This window comes from Lissotriton helveticus, chromosome 8 (genome assembly GCF_964261635.1).
Source record: "Lissotriton helveticus chromosome 8, aLisHel1.1, whole genome shotgun sequence".
Classification (NCBI taxonomy): domain Eukaryota; kingdom Metazoa; phylum Chordata; class Amphibia; order Caudata; family Salamandridae; genus Lissotriton; species Lissotriton helveticus.
Window position 1 is genome coordinate 1,662,105,556 of NC_136069.1, and position 16,618 is coordinate 1,662,122,173.

A 16,618-nucleotide genomic window follows, 5' to 3' on the forward strand; every position below is an offset into this window, starting at 1 on the left:
AAAAAAAAAAAAAGCATTACAGCACAATTTCTACTAGGACTGGATTGCACAGGTTTTCCAAACCAAGCAAATATTTTTGTCTTTACATGGAAGATTCAAAGACTGGTATTCTGGAATTGTTCTGGTTTATAGCGACCCGAGGAGGCCATAATAAGACCTTGAGTACGATAAAAACTGGTCAGCTTCATTCACTCACTGACATACTCACTGCCACACTCATTTACATGACATTTATTACAATATTATTATCCTTTACACCGCAGTCAAAATGGTGACTAGGCAGAATTCTTGAAATAAATTCAACAAATTTACATTTTATATATTAGTCTTTCATGTATGGATATCAGGCTTGTACTACTTATGTGGAGGTCTTACCTGAAGTTAAGGAAATTAGTACAAATTAAAGGAGGAAACACCATGCAGATGAGAAGCTGAATCGAGGTGTTGTCCACAGACAGCTTCCCCCACCAGATCTTGGTTAGAAGCATCTGTAATGAGACAGAAACTGCAGTAGTTATGGACATGCTATGTAGATGAGTAATACATGTACACTAAGATATCACATACAGGACTGAGCAGATAAAGTTTACAGCATGATGTGCAGGCTACACAATATCTTCCATAGTGCATCTAACCATCAATGTAAAGTTCTGAAACTGGTTGTGTAGCTAACGGGACATGAAGACTTCTCTAGAAGATGAACCAGGATTGAGTAAGATTGAGAATGTTTCAGAAGGTCACAGTGATGATTAGCCACACATGGCTTGAGTGATTAAGTTAGGACTTAGGCATACTGTAAGGAAACAGCCTTTGTTCTGGGTTCCCCCACTTTGTTTCCCCATGTTGACTACTAGGCACTGGTATAAAGGCTCTGAAATGCCCTAATCCTGCTAATCAGGACTCAGTTCATGTGCTCAGACCCTTAAAATGATAAACGTTTAATAGGCTTGTCCCCAAATGGCATAGCTCGACTTACTTGTAAGTCCCTAGTGTATGGTAACGGAGTACCTAGGGCCTGTAAACTGAAGTGTTACGTGGAGACTGCAGCACTAGTTGTGCAGTCACAAGTACGACAAGGTAAAACAAGATTCCCATTCTGTTGCTGCAGAGTGGAAGGGCAGTTTAAAAACTGCTAACTTGACTTTGCCTTTTAAGGCAATGCAAAGCACAAACCTCCCTTTTTAATATGTATATAAATCACCCTTTAGTTAGGCCTAATAAGCCCTAATGCAGGGTGCTGCAAATTAAATTGTGGAATATGTCCTTTTACATGTTTCAGCAGTAAAAACCCTGAATTGTTGTTTTTACTGTGGAAAGGCTGAAAACCCCATTGGCACATACAGAGTTACAGGCAGATATCTCAGACCTGCTAACATCGGATTCCGACTATTAACAAATGTACTGTACGGTTTCAAAGGAATCAGTGCTTCAAATCCGATTTCATGGGGAAATTAAAGTCACTGGTTGGCAAAGAGTATCTAGAGAAGTTGCCACTTTAGTTCCCCAAGAATTCCAGTGCCTGTTAACTATTGTACAAAGGGTTGTCCTGCAGACAGCATTCTGCCCTACTGGGAAGACATGTGAACGTCTCCCAGGCAAGGTAAGAATAGGAGCATGCATGGGAGAGAGGTAGCAAACACCTCTGGGTTGGACTAGGACCTCTTCACACTGAGAAAATGTATTTTATTTCAAGAGTTTTATATAGTGCTGGCTAGACCCGAAGGTATCAGAGCGCTTTACATGAGAATCAACAATGTAATAGAACAAGTTCAACAGATTACACAGTACATCAAAAAATAAGTAATACAATTAGGAGGGGAGAGAAAGGACAGAGAGAAGTAGTGGAGGGGGCAGGGGAGGTGAGAAAGGGAGGATAAGGGAAGAGACAATAAGGAGAGGCGAAAAGAAGTCTGTCTAAAGACAGACTGGGTAGGTGACGACCAAGGAGAGAATCCACGGCCCATCTCTTCTATAGCTAAACCAGGTAGCTCCATCGGGCGTCAGACAAAATAGTTCAGTCTCAATACATTGAGAGGGGAGAGAAGGAGAGCCATAAAATAGAGGGAGGATTAGGGAGGAGAGGACAGGAGAGAAGAAAGGAAGTGGAACAATGTGGTTCAACAATATAACCGAAAAAGATCTACGATTACACATTACATCAAATAATCAGCAATACATTGGGAGAGGAGAGAAAGTATAGAGAAAAGTAGTGGGGGTACGAGAGGTGAGAAAGTGAGAATAAGGAAAGAGACAACCGTAGAGACGAAAGGAAGTCTGTCTAAAGACCAACTGGGTAGGTGACGACCAAGGAGGGAATCCATGGCCCCTCTCCCCTATAGCTAAACCAGAAGCTCCATCGGGCATCAGACAAAATAGTTCGGTCTCAAGTGTCGAGGGAAGAGGTTCACTCAGAAACAGGGTGGGGACAAGAGGCAGGGGCAGGTGATGGCAGAGAACAGAAGCTTGAAAGAGTAGGAGCGGAGAGGGGAGAGGATAGGGGGAAGATCAGGTCAGATCGATGACCAGTTTTTTGATTGTCCAGGATTCGCAGTACATCGTCATGAGGTCGACTGTGGTGTCCATCTTTTGGTCAGGCAAAGTTCATTCTTATTTAATCCTCAGGCTGATCGGGTTCATCCCAGTAGGTCAGAAACCAATGATTGTTGTTTCAATCTATTTTGCAGCCTGTAGGCTGAGGAAGCAGACAACAGGGCATCCCAAGGGGAGTAATTTAGAATCCTGGTGACGATCGGCAGTAGGCCCCATTTTGAAGTCGGGCGCGTTTCAGAAGGGAAACTCGAGGAATTAGAATTACTGGCTATGCCCAGAGGGTTATGACTGAAAATAATCAGGAGCCCCCGCCAACCGAGGCACACCAATGAGTCACCCGGTGTTTCCGGCGATTACCAAAAAGCCCCCCAGCTCATCGTTCTCCGTCTCGCAGTGGGAGTCAGCAATGGCAGACGTTGTCATGCCCGGAGCGGCATCCACTCATTTCCAGTCCCAATGGTTGCAGGCCCTGCTGTGATCCAGGCCACACCGCATGTTGGACACTGCTACTGCTACGAGAGGTTCCTCCCGCTCCGTGAAGCGAGATCTGGGCTGAGTGGAGGACACCAGCCACGCGGCTCTCCTTAGTGTGTGGGTTACCAGCCGCAGCGCTGTTCGCGGGCCGCAGTCAGAGCCCCACTGTATGCACACGGCTCCCCTCAGCTCCTCGATAGTTTGTTTCAGGCAGCGCTCCTAGGCACACGCCGCTGACTCGTGGGGACACTCTGCACCAGATCCTTGTGTATAGGTCATCTGTGGGGCTGATTTATAGGATCCCTACAGCCAGCCTTCACAGATTCATGCCGATTAGAAATAGGTCTGGCAGAGCTGATCTAACTGGCGCCCGCCATGCTAACTTGCGTACCTGCACCGGAGCTAATTGGAGGCCCCCAGTTCCCGGCGATGGTCACAGCGGTTTCTGTCCCGGGCATCGCTCCAGCGATTCCCCGGGAGAAATCTTCACGGCCAGGGAGAAGTTTGGCACAATCCGGGAGCAGCAGGGGTTCTCTTCGCCTATTCAAAGGGTAAGTCGTTTAAAAATACGAATTCTTCCAGATTGGTTACCCGTTACAATGCTATGGTCGAGAGGGTCGGATGGCAGGGTTTTAAGGGGGATAAATACCGATTAAGTATTCCCCGACCCAGGACCCACAACATTTCTTTAGTTTACTGTTAGCAAGACATCTTGGTTCTGTAGAACCCACAACCCACCCCAATGAACTGGGCCAGATGCCTCTCTTCGCAGGCAGTGTTCATCAGAAGGGAGGGAACCTATTAATCCATTGGCTACTGTCAGCATCCTACGCTGAGGGCTTAGTCTGAACATGAAGAGGGCATCTCTCGTTCTCAGATCTCCATATTACCTGACTGGAGGAGGAGGACCGAAGAAGGACTGCCCTGCTTATCAAGGACCGGGCAAAGGAGAGTCTACACAGGAATTAGACTGATCGGCTGCACCTTGAGCTAGCAAAGGAAAGGATTGTGTCTGATGTGTCCTGCCTATTGAAACGTTGTTCCTGGGCCCCAGCCAGAAGAAAGATTCCAAGAGTCAGTCCACCGACCTCCTATTTGTAGCACAGTGCAACAGTTGCTGGGGTAATTTGGAATCCTAGATCACCGGATCTCTGCTCCTCGCCGTTGTGCAGCACCAAGGACTAGGACTTGCCACTCAAAGTTGTACCCGAGTTCCCTGGACCCAGGATAGCCATCCGAGTGCATGGTGGTCGCCCAGAAGGCAAGGTGTTCTACAAGGCAGGCTCTAGCTGTTACCGCAATACCAGGCAACTGGCAGTCCATTGCTTGAGAGGACTTGAGGGACATTAACCCCAGTAGCCAGGACCACCTCACCTAGGGGCATATCATCAATAAAAAATTATTGCTGCTTTTGCATAATTTCTCGGACGAAAAGCGGCGATAATTTTATCGCCTAATCAGCAAGGTCACGCTATCGCGTGAAACCTTGCATTAGTGCCTGTTTTCTGAAAGCACAGGATGCAAAGTGGGACTTCCTGCCCGGACATAACTGGAGAAATGTCGCTAAGCGACGTTTCTCCAATTATCAATGGGCACGCTAACCTGCCGAGCGACAAGCAACCTCTGTTATCGCTACTTTCCTTACGCCTGCTTCAAGACTGACTTAGCCATGATATCCACCTTACTTAGGATATCATGGCTAAGTATGCCTTGCCCTATCATCAAGCTATCGGCAAACTTTGTGAGATGATCACTGGGTTTCCAGCGATAATCACACATTTGGCAGCTATCGCTTGGAATTTTATCGCTTTTGAGATAAGCGTTGCTAATAGCACGCTATCTCAGGGATAAAATTCCATGTTACCCGGAGATAATTATCCTAGCGCTAAGTGCACTTAGCGATAATTATCGCCGGTCCTTGATGATATGCCCCCAAGTCATGAGCTGTGGAGCAGCTGCTGAAAGACTCCAGTCGACCACATCCTTGATCATCTTCAGCATTCTGTATCTCTTGCATCCGGATACCTGCCATAGGCGTCTAAGGAAAGGAAATAAAGTGCCTGGAACTGATTGAAGACTGCTTTTCTGAATAACGTAACTGTTCCTGTGGACTTTGCTGGTTACCTTGACCAGCTCCATGATTGCCTAAAATAAATTGAACCGAACGCATTGACACTTGACCACGTTTTTCTTGAAAAAGTATCCAAGTGTCAAATTCGCTGAATTTGCCAATGCTTGTTTATGGTTAATTGAAATGATTTGATTGACTTTAGCTTGTAAAGTCTATCCCTCTGGTGGATCTTTTTTGTTTTGGTGTCAAAATATATAAAAATCTGCTTTATTTTTTTAATTCTTATTGGATTTTTATGTGTCAGTTATTTCTTACTCAAATGTTTTGGTGCCGTTTAAATGCTTTACACTTGTTCCTTTGAGTAATCCTTGCTGCTCAGTTTCAAAGTTACCCTTAGTTGAGCTGGGAGTTTAACAAAGAAAGCTTACTGGCCCTAAAGGGATTGGAAAGTATTGCATGATGAGGTCGCACAACCACACCATTTAATACATCTCACTTACTCAAATATACCATAGAATATTTGGGGGAGTATGGAAAGGACAAAATAAGCTACACAACTGGCCAGTGTCGGGAAATATTTACACTACCTAACAAATAACAGCCAGAATTTAGGAAAATGTGCAGCAGAGTAACACAAGATAGCAGTCTCATCATGTAAATGTGGGGACGAGACCAGAACAGTTTACTTCTCTTTTGTAATGCCTTATCTGGTAGAAACTCTAGCCGCAGATTCCTTACCTTAGAATGATCCCCAGGCATCAGACTGGATTCAGAAACTTTTTGAGCAGTACCCCTGCATGCCGGTAGGAGACATTGGTTGGCTCTGCTTTGGTGCAATCCACACCAGACGCACTGAGCCACAAAGTCTTCTTATGTACCGATGTGCCGGCATTAGGGGCCCCAACAAGGTCACCATACACAGAGAAATCAATTTGCAGAGCGCGAAGAATGAGTGGGTTGGCAGGGAATCTCTGGTTAGATAGTCTCTACCAGAAAAGGTGTTACCAAAAGGTAAGCAATTTGTTTGCCTGCCAGAGACTTCAAGCTGTGGATTACTTATCTTAGAATAGATACCCAAGCATATCCTTCCTAGTGGAGGGTTTGCGAACTGATTTAGAATAATAGGTTCTGGAGGACCGAATGGGCAAAGTGCCTATCACAACTGACCTGACTGTCTAGGCAGTAGTGTTTGGTGAGTGTGTGCAGAGACGCTTATGTTGCTGCCTGACAGGTGTCCAGGACCGGGACTCTGCGAGAGAATGCAGTGGTCGTAGATTGTTTTTGGTGGAATGAGCCCATAATCCTTCCGTGTTGCTTTTTTGCCAGTACACAGTAGATTTTGATGTAGAACACAATCTAACGTGAGATGGTACAGTTCTGCACAACCTTTTCTTTCTTCACCTCGACGAACTCAAAGTTTGTCTGGGAAAAAGGATGTGTAGGGAGGATGCACAGAGAGTGCTTGCAGTTCACATACTCGTCTGGACTATCGTAGGCGACCAGAAAGGCTATTTTGATGGTCAACATACTCAGAGGGCAGTTATGCAGGGCCTTGAAAAGGCGAGCACATCAAAAAGTTGGGACTATATTTAGGTCCCTTTGGGGCATAAAGAAGTTTTTGGGTGGGAACAGATGTTGGAGACATGAACAAGAAGGTTTGATCCAGCAGCCATAAGAAAGTCGAAATGGCTCATAGATCGCCTTTAACTGTGCCTGGCTAAGGAAATAATTAACAAATACACCTCGGATAAAGGTGCAGAGAGGGAATCAACTTGTTTCAAGGTACACCATGCCACAATTATCCGATCGGCAGGCGTACATGGTCTTACTTGAAAGACGCCTAGCTGCCAGAATAACATCATGGACTACTGGATGAACATCAAAGACAGTCATCGGATGCCATTCAACCTCCATGCATGAAGCCAGAACGTGCGCAGCTTCGGTGCAGAACTCTGCCCAGTTACTGCCACAACAGATCCTCCCAGAAGGGCAGCCTCATCTGAGGACCAATGCTCAGACTCAGACGTTCTGGATACCATACTCTCCATGTCGAATCTGGTGCCACAAGAATGACTTGGGCCCAGTTCTTGTTCTTCTTGAAAATTCTGGGCAGGAGCTGTATTGGCAATAACACATTTTGGAGGCCTGACCTCCATTTGAGATTGGAAGCGTTTCCAAGAGAGAGTTGCCTTGGAAACTCCAGTGCACTAAAATGCTAATGTTTCATATTCTTGTGGTGGTGAAAAGATCCAGCCAATGTTCAGAGTGCCCGTCTGATGTTGGACCACTAGGAAAATGTTCTTATGTTTCAGCCATGCCTAGAGATGCAGGGCCCCTTGACACAAGTACTACAACCCCATCCTACCCTTTTTTTGCAATACCACTCAGCAGTGGTGTTGTCCGTGAGCACCTGCATAAAGCTTCCCCTGGAAGGATTGATGCTTTCAATGTCAGTTGGATCACTTTCAGCTGCAATAGAGTTATGTCAATCAATCAAGGGAATTATAAGCATGCTACTCACCTGTGAGGGTCTCAAGGACCGGGGGCAGGGGGGTATGCAGCTCCGGTCAGTCGATGAGCTAGGTCTTGAGAGTTCCTGAAGATGTGCAGGTTGGGGGCGCGCCTGATGTTGATCTGTAGCTCCTTCAAGGTCTTGGCTGCGATGTAGGAGAAGGTTCTTCCGCCCATTCTTGCTCTGCAGATGCACGGGGGTTTGGCAAGGGCAAGGTCGGCGGATCAGAGGTTCCTCTTGGGGGTGTGGAAGGAGATTCTATTGTTGAGGTGTTGGGGTCCTGTGTTGTGGAGGCATTTGTAGGCATGGATGAGTATTTTGAAAGTTACTCTCTTCCCCACGGGGAGCCAGTGGATGACTCACAGGTGTTGGGTGATGTCTTTGTGTCGAGGGATGCTGAGGACAAGCCTGGCTGCGGTGTTCTGTACGGTCTGGAGTTTGCGGAGTAGAGACTTTATGATCCCGGTGTAGAGGGCATTTCCATAGTCCAGTGTGAAGCCTATAAATAACACATCTGTCACTAGAGTCAACTCTGGCTTGGGAAGGCAGAGGGGTCTGCTGCTGGCCCAATCTCGGTTCCTCAGCTACCACTGCAGGTCTTTCTCAGTTCCCTCCAATATCAGGACCAGATGTAGAGATTTCCCTGATGCTGCACCCACTGCAGAGCTTGTATATGACCAACGGGCATGTATCACCTGCAGGCTGCAGGAGGCCATGAGACCTAGAAGCTTCAGAGTCAGTGTCCCCGAAATCCAGGAAAGAGGCTGAATCATTGGTATCATAGCCTAAACATCCTGGACTCGCCATTCAGGAGGATAGGCCAGAAACTGCACGGTATCCAGAACAGCTCAGATGAAAGGGAGCATCTGAGAAGAAGCCAGGTGTGACTGGCACATTAATAGTGAACCCCAGCAAGTGCAGGAGGTCTGCCGTAGTCTGGAGGTGGGAGATGACTGCATGGCATGAGCCCGCCTTCAACAGCGAATCGTCAAGGTGGGGGGGGGGGGGAAGACTATAAACCTTGACCACTGCAGATGAACAGCAACCACTGACATTTTGGTAAACACCAGAGCCACACTTGTGTGGCCAAAGGGAAGCAAAGCAAACTGATAATACTCTCGGCACACAGTGAACGACAGGTAATGCCTGTGGGCAGGAAGGGCGGGAATATGGAAGGGCATGTCATGCAAGGCCAGTGCTACCATCCAGTCCTTGGGATCCAGGGCAGACCGAACCTGAGCCAATGTGATCATCTTTAATTTCTCTTTCTTCAGGAAGAGGTTGAGTAGGAGCAGAAGTAGTAATAGACGAAGGACTATGTACTTTCTGGCTGCCAGAAAGTAGCAGAAATAGCAACCATGACCTACTATCTGATGCCGGCACCCTCTTGAGCATGTTCTTCTTAATGAAACAAGGATAGATGATCCTCCATCAGGAAGGTGAAAATTTGATGAAACGACTTGTTCAAAGTTATGGACTGTCAATAGGGCAGGTAATGGCATATCCTGACATCCCCTGGGTGTCATGATGGTAGGATGGCAAACTAAAGGGGTTTGGAGGCTACGGCTGCTGAGTGGGAGGTCGATCTCTGGCTGGTTATCCCACAGGGTGTGTTGAAGCTACTACCTTGCCCACAACAGGATTGGGGAGCTTGTTGGTTTGGTGGCTGGGATGGGAATTGACACGACTGGTATCAACTCCTGTTGCCACAACAGGGGCATGAAGCACACTGGGGCTGACGCAACCATGGCGAGTCCGAGGGAGTAGGTGGGTGGCCCTACAATGCTTAAAGTGATCAAGCGCCAAATCCACCTTGCCACCGAAAAAGGCGAGTGCCATCGGAGTGCACGCCTATGACTGGCTTGGATATCCCCTCAAAAGCCAGTTGATCTGAGCAAAGTCTTGGCGTCGGAGTGCCACTGATGACACAATGGCTCTGCCTAGTGAGTATCCTATTCAGCCTACAGCGTACGGTGAAGTTTGCTGCATCCTTGCCATCTGCAATAGCATGGGTCAGGATGACTTGGGCCTCCCCTGAACCCATAGGCAGCACTTGTGCTGGGTCCCAGGCCGTATGGGTGTATCGGTCCAAAAGGCATGCAGTGTTCATGGACCAGAGTACCGGGCTGGGGAAAGAGCATCCTCTTACCAAAGCTGTCCAGCCTCGTGGATTCCCTATGCGGTGGAGAGGTAGAGTGTGCCAGGGTTGACTTTCGGGTTGGCCTTCTGGATGATCAGGCTCTCCAGGATGGGGTGCTGGGTGAGGTAAACTGGGTCCCCCGGAGGAGGGTGCTGTGGCGGGCAATTGTCCTGTGCAGACGAGACTCTGTGCAAGGCTTTGCCCATGCCCCGAGCAGGGCATCTGTACGGGATTAATAGAATGATAGGAGGGGTTTGGAGGCTCTACTTCCGGCTGAAGAACCTCTGTCAAAATGTTTGTCTTGACTACACTGAGTGCATGTAAGGTCCAGAACTTTTGACACACTCCGCACCACCTTGGAAAAGGAAGCACCTTCCACTGAAGCCACCAGATTATGATTGCTAAGTAGCCCAGTGTACATGTGTGGAATGACTAATAAATTACATGAAATGTTTTGAATTAGACGAATGCTATAGAGCAGTGTTTCCCAAACTGGGGTCCGCGGATCCCCAGGGGTCCGTGACACATTGCCAGGGGGTCCGTAGGCAGCAGTTTTAAAAGCCCAGCAAAGTCTCTTGTATAATTAGCAGCTTTCGAGCAACAATAAAAGTATCAAGATAATGCCAGTGATTAATGTACCTGCTGGAGAGAGATGAGTTTTGTTCAGTGGCAGCTTTGACTTAACTAATGTAGCACATAGGGTTAATATGCCTACTGCAAATAACTTGTACCATGCATTTTAAAAAGCAGTATTTTATGTGCATAGGTCCATAGTTACTGCTTTTGTCACAGATTCTTTTGTTACTGTGCTCTTCATAAGTGACAATCGTAATCTAGCAGAGGAACCTATAAACTGTCAAAGAGCTGCTTGCAAACCGATTGGTACCAGTTACTTATGTTTTTTCCCCAGTCATTCATTATCCTGATGCTGCTAAAAAGCCTCGTACTGCAAAAAAAAACCAACAATTTAAAAGTTAGTCACAGAGATTCAGCACCAACCTTCCCATTAAATGTTTTCCTTTTTTGCAAATTCCTTCAATATAAAATACTAAGGACCAGATGTACGACCCATTTTTATATGCGCAAACGAGTTTGTGAACCCGTTTGTGCATGCAAAAATCTATTGGGCCATGTTCATAGCCTATTTTGCGAGTCTCAATTATTTTGTGACTCGCTAAATAGATTTTGCGACTTGCTATTTGGAAGGGGCATTCCCTTTCAAATAGCGAGTCTCAAAACCAGGTACAAATGTTTTGCGACTGCAATTGCGGTCGCATAATACTCGCAATTACCACCTACTTCAAGTAGATGGTAATGCATTCGCAAATGGGAAGGGGTCCTCAGGGGACCCCTTCCCCTATGCAAATGCATGCAAAATATTTTTTTAAGGGCAGGCAGTGGTCCCAGGACCCTTAAAAAATGAAACAAAAACGTTTCATTTCCTTTTTTTTGGAATGCATGGAAAACGGTCTGAATTAAAAAAAAACACAACTTTTATTTCAAAGCAGTCCCAGACATGGTGGTCTGCTGAGCCCAGCAGGCCACCATCCCTGGGAGGGCTGGCATTCCCAAAGGGCTCGCAAATTGAGATAGGCTCATTAATATTAATGAGCCTCGCAATTTGCAACCCCATTGGGAATCCCAAACAGTGTTAAACACACTGTTGTACATTTCATTTAGCGACTCGCAATTTGCCACTCGCAATGTGTCTTCAATTGCGAAGTGCTAAATGAAATGGTCGTACATCTAGCCCCAAAATTCTTAGTAATTTGAGTATTTGTTTTGTGTGCACATGTGTGTTTTTTTTTATCTTCGAATTACTGTTTTAATACTTGAAATTTAAATCCTACAAATTGCTGGGGGGTCCCCGGCTTCCAGTGGTTACTCAATGGGGGTCCTCAGGAGTCAAAAGTTTGGGAACCACTGCTATAGAGGGCACCAGAGAAGGTCTTTCAAGATTGAAGTAATGTGTTTATATTTCGCTGGGCTGGTAAATAGGTGGATGGAATGATGGACAAAAGATTCCATTAGTATCAGGATGGTGTAAGGGAGGCCAGCCAGCAGTGTGTTGCTCCTGCCACTGTCCCAAAGTATGAGGGTCTACTAGACCTGGGATTGCAATATTTTTTTGTGGAAGGAAGGGCCTAATTTTACAGGACAGCCAAAGCTACAACCAGCCTACTGGGAAGTTTAATTCACAAACTCCTTGCAGCACAGGGTGGCATTCATTTAGAATTTGGGTTTCTTGGCACATGGAGAGAGGTAGTGTGAGAAACATTCAAGGTTTATGCTGTTCAGCCAAGTCTACATCTGTGGTTACAGTGTGCTGCCACTGGTGTGGAGAGGCTCTTTCATGTTTTGGCCAAGGTTGAGGTACGCAGCAGACATCCAGGTGTGAATGATTTCAGAGACAATTGTGCAGCTTTTGATGTAGCTAGTCATTGATAATTTGAGATATACATGTGTCTCAGTGGCATACTCCTAAAAGATGACGACCTGCTGGTCAAGAAATACTCCACAAGTGATAGGTAGGTTGAATCCCAAGGGCTAAGCCTGTAGAATACCACAGGGGATGGAGAGGCAAAGAGAGGTAGGGATCTAGAGGAGTTTATTTACACACATTGCAGAATTTTGAGAAAAGGCATGTGAAATATGTTAGGATGATTTAGGAATGCATGTATTTAAGGAGAGGATAGAACCAGATGGCCAAATGTGTCAGAGGTTTCTGACTGAACAATGGTCTGATGATCTCTGACAATAGTGGCCTGCAGAACAATCACTGGATTGTCGCTGTCTCAGATGGGAGGAACCCAGACTGCTGAGACATATATCCCTTAACCGTCAAGTAGTTGTTGGTTGGTTACGGACCGTTCATGGATTTTCCCTAAGAAGGGAAGGTGGATGAAGGTGTGGCAGTTGCAGATACACATAAGAACATATCTCACAAATATGCATATTGCACAATTAATGTGCACACATTTTTAGGCACATGCAAATTAAGGACCTGATTAGGAGTACAGGAGTCAGATGGACCACCGTAGCCTTCGTGGAGGTACGGGCACCGGCACATTGGAGGGCGACCGCCCTATTACAAGTTGAGCATTTGGACCGGCATGGGACCGCTGCTACCGACAGGGATCCATGATCCCTCCATGGTGGTGTGGAGGTCTAGGGCAGCAATATGCTGGTGGTGATGCTGCAGCACCGCCAAGCATATTCTGAGTTTCCAGACCTCCACACTTTTCATGGCGGTGAGGCCACCATGAAAAGTGCGGCTGTGAGGGAACTAAGGGGTCCTACAGGGCTTCCTGTTGCTCTTTAGCATGGGGGTGCATGTAGATGGCGCATGGTGTGCTCCCCTGTCTGTATGCACCTCTGTTCCTGCTCGGCAGTGATTTTACAGTCCATGTCGTGCAGGTACTTGCTTTGGTGGTCCCACAGCGATGCTGTGCTAAGGTTCACAAGGCACTGCCCGCCAGACCAGAAGAAAACTCCTAATCTGGCAGCCGGTTGAGTTTGGCGGTGTGGGAGCGGGGCACTAGCGTGGCGGCCCACTCCCCCAATGCCAAGCCCGTAATCAGGCCCCAAGTGTTTTGCAAACAATTAGGCACATTTTGGTCAGTTGTGAAAACCAGGACTAGAATCAATATCTCTGGGCCCCATAGTGAACAGTTTATGTACTATATGTGTGCAGGACACTTCTCCTGCAAAAAAGAATTGCCTTTGCACTCTAACATGTTTCCATGTGCAGGTTCAGCCCCGAGATATGAGCTAAATATCCACCCAATCTGGATATCCTCCAGAATCTCCTGTGGAAGAAGAAATGAAGGGTACCAAGCAATCAGAGGGGCACCCACAAAGTGGGACTGTATTTAAAAACCATCTGCCCTTTGTGAGAAGGGTCCTGGCCCCTTGAGGAATGAATCTGTAGATTTTAAACAAAAATGGGAATTGACCACAGAGAACAGTTGACAGTCAAAACCCAGTGACATTTCTAAAATCATTATTTAATTAATTGTGCAAGTTTGCATTTGCCTGCCGGTACATTTCAATTTAAGGGAATCTAAGATCACCTAACAGAAGTCTGTGTCACATTAAACACCCATGATATATGACAACATGAATGTTCCCCAATCCTCATCAACCACCAATACCACCACCACCGCCAATACCAGCACCATCACCAATACAACCACCACCAATACCACTACCACCTCTACCAATACTACCACAACCAACAACCACAACCAATACCACCACCACCACCACCACCACCACCAATACGACCACCAATACGACCACCACCACCACCACACCACCAATAACACCACCACAAATACCACTAATACCAATACCACCACCACCAATGCAACCAGCATGAATACCACCAGCACCAAGACCACCACCAGCACCGATACCACCACCAATACCACCACCAATACCACCAGCATGAATACCACCAGCACCAATACCACCACCACTACCAATACCACCACCACCAATACCACCACCACTACCAATACCACCACCACTACCAATACCACCACCACCACCACCACCAATACCAATAACACCACTTCAGCACCTCTTGCTCACTAGCAATAGCAGGGACACTGTGCGAGGCCAGAGCTGCAGCCAAGACCACCCCACCCTCCATGCTTGCCCTAAAGCACAGCCCGCCCTGCACCAGGGGCTGAAGCCAGGGTCCTACTACAGCTGGAGTGTTTTTTATTAGGCCAAAGACAGCAATGACATTATGCAATGCCCCACTGCTCACAGAGAAGGCAGGAAATAGCCCCCCTCTGGCTCTTCCTCCTGAGCCGCGACAGTGTAATCACAGAGAAGCAGGCTGTGAGCACTCAGGGTAAGGTTAGAGGCAGCAGACTGTCATGACCAATACCACCACCACCACCAATACCATCACAAACACCACCAATACCACCACCACCACCAATAGCAGCACCACCATCCATACACCCACCACCAATACTACCACCACCAATACCACCATCAATATCACCAGTACCACCTCTACCAATAACCACCACCAATACCACCACCACCCCACCAATACCAACACCACCCCCAATACAACCACCACCACCACCTATACCACCACCACCATCAATACCAACACCAGATAACACCACCAATACCACCATCACTGCCACCCCAATAATATCACCACCACCTATACCACCACCAATACCACTAATACCAATACCACCACCACCAATACCACCACCAATATTGCCAATACCAATACAGCCACCACCAATACCACCACCACCAGAACCAAACCACCAATTCCACCACCACCAATCCACCACAAATACCACCAATGCCACCAGCACCATCAATGCCACCACCACCACCAATACCACCACCACCAATACCACCACCACTAATCCACCCACCACCAATACCCCCACCACCACCAATACCAATACCAATGCCACCACCACTACCAATGCCACCACCACCACCAATGCCACCACCACTACCAATGCCACCACCACTACCAATGCCACCACCACTACCAATGCCACCACCACTACCAATGCCACCACCACTACCAATGCCACCACCTCAGAGCCTCTTGCTCACTAGCAAAAGCAGGGGCACTGTATAAGGCCGGAGCTGCAGCCGAGACCATGCCACCCTCCATCTCCATGCCTGCCATAAAGCACAGCCTGCCCTGCACCAGGAGGTGAAGCCAGGGCCCTACTACAGCTGGAGTGTTTTTAATAGGCCAAAGATAGCAATGACAGTACACAATGCCACACTGCACACTCAAATCATGGAGAGGGCGCAGTAAATAGCCCCCCACTCTCTTCCTCCTAGGCTGTGACAGTATAATCAAAGAGAGAAAGGTTTTGTAGGGCTTTGTTACTATTTATAGCTCGGATCATATGTAACTTTCACTTCACACTTTGTGTCTGTATAATTTACAACACTTGCACATCTTCTTAACAGCACTATTTATCACTACTTTAAAGATGTCACAGGCCGGTTTCTTCCTCTGGTATTTACAATCTAACAAGCAGTCGAGAAGGCCCTTATATCGCAATGCAATAGGTCTTGCATTTGCAAGAGTTTAAGCTATTGGTATTGTAAATGACAATGCCTTTTACTTTTTATTTAACCCCTTCGCGGCGGCGGCTATTCCGCCGCAGCGCTAAGGGGTGGGGCGGCGGCACGGCGGTCCGGTGCTCGTGACGGAACCGCTCCGTCACGGCACGCAGGTGAGCTGTGCTTGTGACGGAACGGTTCCGTCACGGCCCCGCCCGCTCAATAGAACGCGCCGCGCAGGCGCGAAATTAGCGCCGCGCAGGCGCGGCCGTGACGTAACCGTTCCTTCACCAGCACAGCCCACCCGAGGCTCGTGACGGAACGGTTCCGTCACGAGCATGGGAGGGGTTAAAACCCAAAATATAAATAAAAGGCACTGTCATTTACAATGCCAATAGCTCAAACTCGCATGAATGTGAGACCTATTGCATTGCAAATGCTTGTTGACTTTGCCGCTAGGTTCAATCTATGCACACACAAAATGTCATCAAAGAATCAAAGAGTCATCAGCACCTACCTGCACACCTCCATGTGACATGAAACTCCTGGCTTCAGCTTTTATAGCCAGTTGCAGGCAGGTGGTCCTTCCCCAGGCTAAAGATGTTCGCGTTAAGAGCTGCTCAGCAAGCAATTGATTGCTTCTGCAGCACTCTGAGAAGACACCTGAAATCAGCATAAAGATCATTAAAAACCGTCAGAGGCCAAGCCAGTCAAAACAACACTGTTATCAATGCTAACATTTGGAAATGTCATGCACAAGGAGACGACCATTATAACAATTGTGAGAAAATGCAAAACC

General features: G+C 47.2%; 1 protein-coding gene across 3 annotated transcripts in view; it reads right to left on the bottom strand.

Annotated features, from left to right (window-relative positions):
* The window catches only part of LOC144773609 (transient receptor potential cation channel subfamily M member 2-like), a 1,291,174-nt gene that overhangs the window by 738,038 nt on the left and 536,518 nt on the right, over positions 1 to 16,618 (bottom strand). For all 3 annotated transcript variants that reach the window (XM_078658751.1, XM_078658750.1, XM_078658752.1), the window contains 2 exons: positions 16,337 to 16,482; positions 376 to 488 (listed from right to left, as the gene is read on the bottom strand). In XM_078658751.1, the coding sequence (XP_078514877.1) occupies positions 376 to 488; positions 16,337 to 16,482 (259 nt within the window). The remainder of the gene's footprint in view (positions 1 to 375; positions 489 to 16,336; positions 16,483 to 16,618) is intronic.